The sequence below is a fragment of the Apis cerana genome, linkage group LG6, assembly GCF_029169275.1.
Source record: "Apis cerana isolate GH-2021 linkage group LG6, AcerK_1.0, whole genome shotgun sequence".
Taxonomy (NCBI): Eukaryota; Metazoa; Arthropoda; class Insecta; order Hymenoptera; family Apidae; genus Apis; species Apis cerana.
The window spans coordinates 3,321,148-3,333,836 of NC_083857.1; the positions used below are offsets into that span (position 1 = coordinate 3,321,148).

Consider the following 12,689-nt stretch of genomic DNA (forward strand, 5'->3'; position numbering starts at 1 on the left):
TTTTTTTCTTTTTTTTTCTCCCCTCTGTTTTTCATTTTGTATAATAACGTATCTTCCCTTTATGAATTTAAATCTCGCGATGCATTTGATTCGACAATAAGCGCTTGAAGCCTGCCCGAATAATCGCGATTATTTCGCAATGTAGGATTTTCATCCAATTTATGTCATTCTTTCAGTTTTACATCGTCATTGGAAATTCGTTTCTATTGCAAGTCAGAGTATCAAATATTATATGAATAATTGTGCTCGTGAATTGTTCCTGTGCTTTTTTAATCGATCGAACTTGGATTGGGTCGAATTATCGATGAATACGTTGAAAAATGGCGGCTGAAAAAGAGAAATAAAACACGAACGGTTTTTTTAATATCTATTTTTTTATCACCTACTTACGATGAATTTAACATCGGTATGCAACAAAGCATCGTCACATAAAAGAAAGATATAAAAAGTATAAAGAACGTTTTATACGTTTTCTTTTTTTCTTTTTTTTTCTTTTCCTTTTTTTTTTTTTTGAGTCGTAATTCCTTCGATAAAAATGTATCTGGGTTAAGCACGAAGGACTATTTTATATCTTCATCCTTCAACGTGTCGTAACATTAAAAATTTTACTACCAATTTCTCTTCTTAATTTGCATAATTAATGTAGCTTCATCTTCTCTTCTCACCTTGTAGCCGTGACTCGTAACGGTTTATTTTCATATTATGATACATTTTATTTTCTACCTACTCGTTTCTCTGGCATCAAATAATGGCATAAACGAAATATTAACTATTAAAATTATTATACAAAAATTTTAAGAATTACGAATTTAATTCTTACAGGAAAAAAACCACCCTCTATTAACTTTCTTCTATATACGCGAGGATAGGAAAGTATCGAAAAAACGCAAATGAAAAATCGGATACTTTTGGAAAACTTGTTTTTATCTTTCATATTTCCTGGAAAAAGTTATAACGCAACTTATGCATCATAGAATAGAAATTCTATGGAATGATTTCAAAATAATCATAACAGTCCCATTCTACGAAACTATTTCCAAAATTATTATTTATTATTACTCTTATTAACGAAACACCGATATCGATAGTTTCAATGGAGAAGTAATTCAAGATAACGAACCACACGTATAGTAATTTTACTAAAAGGTTCGCTTTATTATCGAAAATCTCGTGGAGATCGTCATATCACAAGACAAAACGTTCCTTGAATTAAAACCCGAAATGTAATAAATGAAATGGGATATCGACTTCACCTTTATATAGAATGGCAAAGGGTTAACGAACCATGCTCGATTGCAGGGTTAATTTCGGCGCAATGAAACCAAAGCTTGGAGCATTTCCCGCTCGGTTCTCGGAATACGGTTAGACGGGGTGGGACGGTTCTAAGTCGGATTTTCGTTGAACGATATCAGAGGCCTACCATCCAACATTGATCAGTGGCATCGTTCCAAATTACCCTTTAAACCGTCCATTCGGATCAATTTCAGATTGTTCACTTTTCTCGATCGAGCGATCAGTTTTTACGTGGCGGCATTTCAGTCGCGACTGACGTGTAATTTCTCCCGACATTTTCGACCCGGTTCCACCGCGCAACCGTGCCTCGAAAAAAGTGACAACGGGTTCTCGTTCAAGTTGCATGAAACACAATAGTGTGCTCTGCCTCTCTTTCTCCCTTTCTCTCTCTTTCTCTCTCTCTCTGCAGCGCCCCTACCGGTTCTCGAAATCCTCTTTCCTCGACAGCATTTTCAATCCGTTTGATTGAACGAAATTCGGAACGACGCTCGAGACACCCTAGGAAAAACTCATTTTTGATGCTCGAGGAGGAGAATTTCGAAAAAAACCGTGGGTCGGATATCCACGAGCGAAAATCACGGTCGTCCGACTTTTAGGAAATTTGTTGGTCGCGCATATGGGGCGAGGAAACCGTGACGAGGGAATATTTTTGAAAATATTCCTGCTACAGGCGAATTGAAGTGGTGTTGAAATGCCATAAGCGAAATAGTGTTTTTGTTTTTTTCAAAGGAATATTTAGTTCTCTATATATAACGATTTCCTTATAAATTTTAATAGAAATTCTTCTCTCGATATATGAAATTAATTCCCGAATATTATTGATGAATCGCTGATAAAAGAAATATGCAGCTTATACGTTCAACTGATTAATCCTATCATCAAAATTCAAACTCTAACATTATCATTAGCCAGCCAAGTCATCCCTTCCATTAATCATCCCAGACTAATATTTGTTTAGTAATTTTCGGGAGGATCCCTAATAATGGGGCGATGCAGTGATTCGAATCGATCGTTTCAGATGCCTTTAATTCCGCCCTCTACGTAACCACGGTAATGCATAATCATTATTAGGTATTACGTAGGAACATCGTGCTCGCCCCCGTTCCAAACTCCTTCATCATGTTCGACATGGACACGCCATATTTTCCAATACACAATCTGGGGAAAGGAATGAAGCGCATACGGTGATATATGGCGCCACTCAAGGCGTATAAGCGGTAGTAATTCACGGCATTATCTGATCTCGATGCGTGGTGTTATGCGAGAGTGGATAGCGTGTGGAGAGTAACAACGAGAAGAGGAGGAGTCCGTGCCAAACTCGTGACGATGGAAAGAAAGAAAGAAAGGGGGCGAGAGAGAAGAGGAAATTAACGAAGAGGAATGATCATCCTATGGCTATGGTTTACCAAAGATCGTTGTATTGATTCGATTGAAACGGATTCTGTTTTACAAGATTATCCACGAATTGATACACTGCGATACAGATGAAATACGATAGTGTTTCGATAGTGATACATATTTTTCGTATATTTTTTTTTTTTTTTTTTTTGGTTGTAGATTGTTATGTAGATATACAGTTATGTAAAGATTTTAAATCATTAAACGGAAATTTAACTTTCAACCGAAGAAAAGAATTTTTTGAGGTTGAAATGAAATGAAAGAATTAATTGTGAGAAATAAGCAGACAGAATTAATGTTGAATGAATTGATACAACATCATGAAAACTTGTTTAATTAATTAAAGTTTTAATTATAATTGTATAATAATGAAATTGATATTTCTTTATATTCTTATTTTCCTTATTTTCTTTTAACTTTTGTTTAAACATATAATAACGTTCAATCAATATTAATCGCATGGTTTTCCCCGTCGTCTGACGATTTTCGTCAAATTCATTCAGCCAGAGAAGCATCATTGTTCTCATAATAAAATTCACAACTACTTTCCCTCTGTTATTTATTTCGTACCCATCCTCTTCGTCCCATTATTACCGTCGTTGAGGGTTTTTATTCTTTGGTTCTCGCCCATGTTGCGACCGGTCCTCTGTTCCTTTGGGTTTATATTTTTCATAATTAATTGGCCAGGCCGGAGACTTCTAAACAATGGTTAAAGACCCTTCGTAATTTTCGCTATTCAAGAAATAACGAGGTCTATTCATGATAAAATTACGAATAAAACGCGTAGTTTATTGCGAGATGTAAATGCTCATTTCTTTTTTCCTTTTTTTTTTACAAAATTAATAAAATACCAATATAAAAAAATCTAAATTAAATTTTTTTTGTTAATATCGTATATAAAGAAACTATTTACTGGAAGAAAGTACTCCTTCGTTAAGGAATAATAAGCCACTCTTGTTCAGTGGCTTACTCTATACGAGATTTTCTCGAATATTTAAAACACGAATTCTATTGTTAACGAATTAACACACGTAAAACAAAGAAAATCTAAATTACTCTTCGAGATCACTTTTATGATTTTTATCATCACGTGTTGAACCTTCTAATTTACGCTCCACAAGAGATTTCACGAGTAGAGGCATTCTTTGTACAAATAAGATGCAATTATTTCCATTTATACGATTTCAATCAATTTTATTACCTTGCTCTGTCACGCAGTCGTAACATTAATATACGTTGACGAGTAACCACAACTATAACTTGTCTGTGAGAATAGATGTTTTCTCTCTCTCCCTTTGATCAATTACTCTTGTATTCCCTTCGTTGGATTTCTTTCTAACATATATATATATCTGGCAATAATTCCTTCTATATTATACTTTCATTTGTTCTGTACGTTTTCCACGAGCACGTGTCGGCACATCGAAATGCTATTAAACGTAGCTCGTACAAAGGGAAGAAAGATCGAAACCCGCTGAATGTTAGCGATATATATCATCGTACACTTTCCTGGTGATACGTGACTGGAAGCTGGCTCGTTCCTTAAATCACTGAAACACCGGAGGAGAATAGTAACCTCGTGCCCTTTCCCTCGTGCTACCATATTCCGCGCACGATTTAGACGGAATCGGAACGAACCGGCGATCGTGTCCTGCGGTCGAGGACGATCTCTCTGAGTGAATATAAGAGAATATGAAGAGGCGGAGAGGCTGCTGGCTCGATTTCCATTGCTTGTAATTATTGATTTTGAAACGAAACCTGGCGTGGACGTGAAAGGAAATTCTAGTAGCCGGAGGATAAAGCGAGAATGAGTATGTGAATGGTTTCAAACCTTATCACGTTCACGATATTTTAAAGTAACGATTTGCTTATTTAAATACGAAAGCTTATACCTTTGTTTAATATTATGATGATAAAATGTGAGATTTTCGTATTTTGTTACTTTAATGCTTTTACGTTTTCTGTAATATTTGGCAATCCCTTTTTCTCGTTATCTTTTAATTTTATTACAATGTCAGATAATTAATGATCAGATGATTTTACGTTTCTGAAATTTTAAGAATGTAAATATATCTGAAATCGGGTGATGCTAATCGAAGTTAAGCTATAAATCTTTGCTTTTCGTTTGGATCCTCTTCACGTTGTTATTCATGCGTGTTTTGTCTGATCAGCCGTCGTCATATATCACTTCCTTCTTCTCCGGCGCACTATATTCCCTTTATCTGATTCGTGACACATGAAACGAACGCCATTGTCTTTTCTTCTCCCGATTTTTCCATATAAGTATTTCTTTCCGTGCTAAAAAAAAAAAAAAAAAAGAAAAGAGAATATTTCGAAATTTACAATATTGGATATTGAATCGTGGATATCTTCGTAAACAGATATATTTCAAATTAAATTAACTGTCAGAGTTTCTCCAAGTATTGTCAAAACTTTCCTTTAAGGTTGATCCTCGGAAATAGGATTCTACTTGTTTGCTCGAGCACGATCCGATTCTACTTGTTTTTCCTGACACGATCCAATACCACCACCACCATACGTATATACATTCCAATTTTACCAGCCATGCACGATCCCATTCTATTGGTTTAGCCTCGTACTAAAATCGCGAACTTTTTCTATAAATGGTATAAGACACACATATAAATCTTACTTCTCTCTCTAAATACAATTATCACCATCTTATCTTTCTTTGTATCTAATCTTTTTATCAAACGTGTAGATCATTTAATATCTATTTATTAATTATAAATATAACGTTAAAAGTTATACAATGGTTAAATATCGAATAAAATAACTCAGGGTAGCTTAAATCATCATGATGAACGAACGTGTAGTATATCAAATGTTTCTTCATGAAATAATTGATAACAAGAAACACGAATATAGAAGTGGTGTATATCTTAAAAGTCAAAGTTTAAATATATTAACAATATATTTAATATTATAATAAACTGTTGTTATATTACTATTATACTCTAATAATTAAATTGAATATAAAGAATATGATAAAACAAATGCAGAATAATAATACAGATTGTAAAAGAAAACATAGTTGATAAAAGAATAATCAATAGTCCATTTCAAATTTTAATAAAAATACTGAAAAATATTGCTAAATTTTTTTAACATAATACATCGTCCACAGAATAATTTATAACCACCGGAAGCACTTAATTATACGCTCATCCACCATGGCATCATTTGAAATTCACGTTCACCCTAAAAATATCCTCCCCTCGTCGTTCCAGCTTTTCCCTTCAAGCTTTAAAAAAAACGTGCTTTACTTTTTCGCGTAGAACGTCACACGGGGCTTCATTAAGAGGACACGGATACACGATGACACGGTATTAAGAAGGCGTCGAGCGTAATCACGGCTCGTTTCCCGTTACCCGAGAAACTTTTCTCGTGCTCTCGATGCATGTGCGCGTGGACACGTGTTTGCCGGTTTGAACGCCAAAAGCGTTAATGCATGACGGAAGAGTAGGAATAAGTATCGATCGGTGGTCGACTACCAGTTACTCGGCGAGCATGGTCAAACAGTAGTAATAGAACCGGTCGTGGTTGCCCAGTAGTAAGAGGGTAGTTGTGGTCAGGCAGTTAGTATCAGGTCTCGTTGCGGTCGGTTGTGAATAACAATTTTAGTTCATCATATTCTATTCTTGCTTTGCAAATGTCAGCGGTCACAGAATGCCATTGATCCTCGAACCACGCGGGTTTCCAACCGGTTCTTGCCTCTGGAAAATTGGTCAAGAGAGGGGAGAAAGAGGAAGAGAGAGAGAGAGGGGAGAAAAGGGAAATTGAGATGGTGTTAATAAAATTTACGGGTCGCGTTCCTGTGGGAAAAAAGCGAAAAAAGTAGGAAGGGAGGAATTATAACGAGGGAAGCGAAATATTTACTTGGCGAAGAGACTGAGGTCGAGTTTGTAGAAACGTTGCTATCTTTGTCTTTCGGATGTGTAACGAGATATTTCGTTTGCAACTTTTGCAAGATACTCTCCTCTTTCTTTCTATGTATCACGTTTCATGTTTATACGGTAGGATTATATTCTGGTAATATAAACTAATTAATTTTATTTATTCTATTTCCCACGAAACGAATTTTCAGAAGATCAATTCTTTGTGAATAATAACTTTTAAAATTTTTATGTGACAATTGGTAAGGCTACAGATTTGTTATATACTTGTGATAAAATATTTATGCAAAATGAAACAATTAAAGGAAGAACTTGTTTCTTTTCTTCTAATATCACAGGTCTTAGTTAACACTTTTATTTAAATTTTGCATAAATAAGGATTCTAGGAATAATGAATAAAAATAAAAATTATTTCATATCTTCTAATTCTAGCAAACTCGATCATACGAACAGCATAAACAATTTATTTCTAAGACAATATTATAAAGGATAAATGACACGTGTAGCATATGAAAAATATGCTTCAAATGGATTTACGTATGGCGAAGCATCGAAACGTCAAACCAATCTTCGCCAAACCATTTCATACTCTCTTATCATTCTTCTCCCGTCTTCGAGGTTGAAAAATATTTATAACCTCCCGTGAAATTGCGTGACTCGGCTTGTTTATCAACGTGTACGAAACGTGGAACAGTTTTCGAGACGTTTGAACAATATGCCTCGCATAGGTTTCGAGGGATCCCTCTCCTCGTCAAGATGTAAACACGTTCGAAGTTTCCGGCTGGCTACGGTAATTTAATCAACTTCTTAACCGTGTTCTCGACGTTTTAATATTTCACCAAGGAGGGATACCGCTTCTGCTTGACCGGCGAAAGTATGTTAACCGCCGTTTGTCAACAAGTAACGGCTTCGTGGCACGAACCCAGGAAGTCGGGCAGGGTTTGCTTCCCATGCGTTTAAGAGGATGTCAGGTTAAAACAAAGCCGATTAAGCGCTTAAGACCGAATTGGTTGAATGCCTAATTACATTGTGAATGGTGTTCAAGTGGATCCTCTCACCTCGGCAATACCTTCCCTCGTCCTTTTATCTTTCCTCTTCTTTATATCATTTATACATTGCAAAATTAATTCGATGAATTTGAATTATTGCGTTCTATTGCATTTACTGATATTGGATTGTTTGTTTATAAAAAGATTTACTCGTGCTGAAGGGGATGATTCTCTTTCCAATTAGTTATTCTCGACGAAAATTAAATGTAAAAAAAGAGGCATTTATCGTTTGGAGAGAGTGGTTTCCCTTGTTACGTCGTGTCGTATCTGTGATCGATGATTGATGATGTATGGCCATTGCTATTGTGTCTAAGTTTTTCGTTTCTGTGTAAGGAATTATTATTAACAAATTGGAAACTATCGAAAAAGTGAAATTCGAGTTATTCCTCTTCATCATAAATCAGACTGTGCTCGTCAATCGTAGTTTTTCATTTTCGAGGAAAATCTGGAAAATTAAATCCGAGGTTTAACTTGTCGCAGACAGTTTGACGTATTGAGCACTGGATATAACGGTGCAGCTGATCCGCCATTGATCATTTCAGGCCTGCAAAATCAATAATTAGCGTTAGATAGGTGGACATGTCGTGCTCCGTAATAGGTCGTTTTGTTTTGCACGTGGGATACGATTACGTGCGTAGCTACGTATGTCATTTCAAATGTGATTTCTCCATCATTGTCCGAATAATTGATCGTCATAATATCGAATGAATATCGCGGAATACACACGAAATTTCTAAAACGGAAATAGTATGGAACTCCTCTGTGTCACATAATATGATATTATTCAATGTGGTTTTATATCTTCTCGTTTCGAATAAATTAATATTAAATTCCCCTTTATCGATGAATTCAATAATATTTATGGAATGCGGTTTTACATTAAACATGTTATGTACACGCATAACATGTTTGACACATTAATCTAGATAGATAACATGTGTATTCGATTCGAATTGCTCGATTTTTCTCTTTCTAGATTCAGGTATTTTTTCTTTTCTTTTTTTCCTTTTTAAAAATTCATTACAACAATTTTGAAATTTCTTTGATCTAGTCTCTGTAAATTTTTCTACAAAGTTAACACCGTGTATTTTCATAAGATGAAGAATCCTATCCTTCTCCAGAAAATCCAAAATGCAGAGGATGGAAGGGACATGAAGTTTTAAAAATCTTTGGTGAACCTTCGGAGAATTTTCCTCCACGGAATTTTGTACACGTAGTCTCCTTCTTATAATTCAACTTCGTAGAATTCAAATTCATTCATAATAAATAAGTTTTACAAACATGCATATAAGATTTCGCCGCATAGAATACAAGATTTGAGGGAAGGAAAAAGATATTAGAAAGAAAATAAACAATTTCGTATATATATTATTCAACAACACATTCCAACACATAATCGTCAATTCAAAATTCCAATTATTTCAAAGAGACTCGTTAAACTTATCTATCGATGTATTCGATAAATCTTGAAAGATAACTCGAAGATCGATTTATCGTCTCGGATAATCCCCGTGTAAACAATCAGGCCAGAATCAAAGGAAGCGCAGAATTTGAGGCAACGTTGCGACTCGCGCAACAACAAGACCGGAGGCAAGGCGCGTCAAGGAAGCTCTTTAAGCGCAAACAGGAAGATCCTAAATATGCAACCCTCATACCCTTTGCGATGCAAGTGCCGGTACATCCTCGCGCCTTGTGAAACGAGATTGCGTCTCGGAAATGTTTCGGAACGTTGGTCGGTCTCCGTTTGCTAAATGCATACCCATGGACGCCGGAAATGAGGACACCCGTTTGCGAATACACTCAGGTTGGGTGCCGTTCCCGAGAATGAGAGACCGTCCCCGAGAGAGAAACAGATTTATTCATGAAATGATATTTTATGTTCAAAGAGATCTGCCTGGATCTTCGGCTGGATCTTTCCCCGTGCCACGATGAAAATAAACCACGTTAACTGAAACGTGATCTCAATTTATATGCTAAACATCGTATCTACGGATAACCGCAACGTTGGAATTTTAACGATGACACTTTAAACGGTTCCTCTAATTTTCGTTCTATTCTTCGAGGGTCAACTATTCCCGAAATTATTCCGTGAAACATCGAAAACCTCTTCGACCGCTTGCTCTCTTTCTCTCTCTCTCTCTCTCAACTCTTGATCGAGTGGGCTTATTTTCGAGGCTCAAACTGGAATAAATGAAAAGAAAGTTCGTATAATTTTATCGAGAATTTGATATATTGAAATTGAAATAATATAACGAATATTGAATACATTACGCTATGATCTTCAATTTGATGTCTACATGTTAAGATTACAACGTTATTTCTCGATACATCGTAAGATTACACAGGACCATCATCCATTTCCATAAAGCCTTGAAATTACGTAGAACTAACAGTTCATCATATACGTTAACGATGCAATTTTTAAGGGTTGTCGGCATCAGCTAGTCTGAACCTATTCACCGGCAATTTATGACAGCTACTTAAACTGCATATGGAGAGCATGCATATATCCAGCAACTCTATTCGCCCTCAAAGTAAGAGTATCATTCCTTAAAAAAAATCGAATGGATAAATAGCGTTCAAGCGAACGTGTTAGAAATCGCGTGCAATTTAAATTTCTCTAGCCGTAGATCCTGAAAATAATTATCCCTCCCGGAATAATATACGTCGTGCCAAAAAGTTGGATCGCAATCGACGTCCCATAAAATTCGCAGTAAAATCTGCGTACGGATTTGCAACTGACACGTCCAAGCTCTCCCCGGTTGATCCAGGGCCAAGGCGAGGACAGGGATACGCCTCCGGGATCCTTGACACCTGGAACAGGGCCAATCTCCATGGGCGTCGAACTTATGCCGTCGGCAGACTTTCAAAATTATTACTCGACCGCGTCAGCACCCACCGTGTTTGTTTTCGTTTCCTGACGTTAGCCTCTCCCCTCCTCTTCTCCTGTCTTACTTATTTTCCTTCTCCTCCCATATTTCTCCGCCTATCGTGCCACCTTCGTTTCTTCCAACCTTCGTTTCTCCATAACTGGAATCGATGTTCCCGAGCAATATTGACGAGCGTGTCTACCGGAAGGAAATAAAGTGATCGATGATCGATAACCGTGGTGGAGTGAAGTAAGGAAGGTAGAGGGTGGGTGTTTCGTAAGGCACTTTCATTAAAAGTGAAACACGTGGCGGTTCGAGAGCGACGACGACACGGGGTGGAAGAAAAACGCGAGAGAAGGAGGCAGAAAAGGAATTGTACATCTTTTGAATGGATAGAACGGAGATGGATGTATGGAGCGGTTTCAATCCGATTATCTTGGTCAGCTTAAGAGGATTTCTGTGGAAACTTCGTCACGCTTCTGCGCTTCAAATCCTTCTGTACTTATAAACGGTTGCGCCCATTGTTTCCCGATTTCTCGAATGGTCAGTTGATAGGGGAAGCTATTGAAACGGAAACGGCGTTAGGAAGAATGTGTTTAGTATTTAATTTCATCTCGATTTAAATCTCTCGTGGAGATATAATATGATTGAGAATCATATAGAGAATGGAATTATGTTATAATTCTTAATCTTTGATGTAATATTTAAGCGAATTGAAATATTTATTTATTTTTATTTGAATATTTGTTGTATCGTACGGTATGTTAAAAGTTTAATTTCTATGAAAAAACATTTGAGAAACGATACGTAATTTTTATGAGAAAAAAAAGAAAAACAAGTTGAAAAAACAAGCTTTAAATGTAAAAATTAATTTTTCTAAAGCTAAAAGAAATTTTTAATAGATTCTTTTAATTTTCTTTTTTTTTTAATAAATTCTGGAATCCAGATTTATAAAATTTAATTTACATTTTCTATTTATATCCAATGAAAATATATCAGAATCGTTCTTTTTTTTCTACGTATTAAAATGTAGAAAAAAATTAATATTTTTGCGAACTAATTGTGTATAGATTGAAATATTTTTACAATTGTGTATAAATTTTACATAACAAAATTTTTAAATATTTCGATATTTATTTTTGAAAAATTTTAAATTTATCTTTTGCTCATTTAAAATTTTGTATTATATCAATAAAAGTAAAAAAAAATATGTATATGAAATTTTTTAGTGTTTTTAAGGGGATTGTAAGCGAAATTATTTTTATTTTAAAATTGTCTTTCGTTGTCAAAAAATCTGAAAATATGGATATCTTCTAATTCCTGTAGTAATACTCGACAATTACAAATCTTTAATCGCCTCTGACGACAGAAAAAACTTTAATAACATGCAATTGTAATTGTCTAATTATCGTTGCGATTCATTGATTTCACTTAACTCCCTATTGGAAGGATTGAGTAGTTTTAATTATCGATTAGATCAAATAAAATTAACCATTTTCCATGAAACTATGCTACGAGTATCGAAATTAGAATTTCTATCTTTGATATTCTGCTTGAGAATTCAATTGAACCGAATTGAACCGAATTTTATTATTATAAATTACAACAATGATAATTAGATTTATCATTAATGAAGAATACATTCTCGGTATATATATTTATAATCATTATAATCATCATAGATTTAGATATTTCTTTCATATTTTAAATTTTGCATAAAATTTAAATATTATCATTGAAAATTGACTTAATTTCTTATTCGATATTTATCAACTTATTAATTTCATTATAATTTCTATCATTTATTATATACATTTAATATTAATAATATATATTTTCATTTCGATATTATCTCATTGTTGAAATACATTATATTTCAGATTTTGTCTTGATTTTCAGGTTAAATTACTTGATGTCGGGATTAACGACAAGCTGGTATCACGCAACGAATATTGCCCTACACGCCATTGCATGCGTTTTGGTCACAAAGGTGAGCCTAGCGGTAGCATCATTGCGTCCAGGATTTGCTGCCTTGACAGGCTTGCTGTTTGCTGCTCATCCTGTACATACTGAAGCGGTAAGTAACTGTCAAGTAACAATTATGATGAAATTATACGCAAATTACATTTTATTTCATTCTATGTTTCTTTGTCTGTTAAAAA

At 35.0% G+C, this 12,689-nt stretch overlaps 1 protein-coding gene across 1 annotated transcript in view; it reads left to right on the forward strand.

Annotated features, from left to right (window-relative positions):
* Positions 1 to 12,689, forward strand: part of LOC107995255 (protein O-mannosyl-transferase TMTC1) — a 282,680-nt gene that overhangs the window by 88,931 nt on the left and 181,060 nt on the right. Inside the window, exon 2 of the mRNA XM_062075856.1 lies at positions 12,427 to 12,604. Coding sequence (XP_061931840.1) covers positions 12,427 to 12,604 — 178 coding nt within the window. The remainder of the gene's footprint in view (positions 1 to 12,426; positions 12,605 to 12,689) is intronic.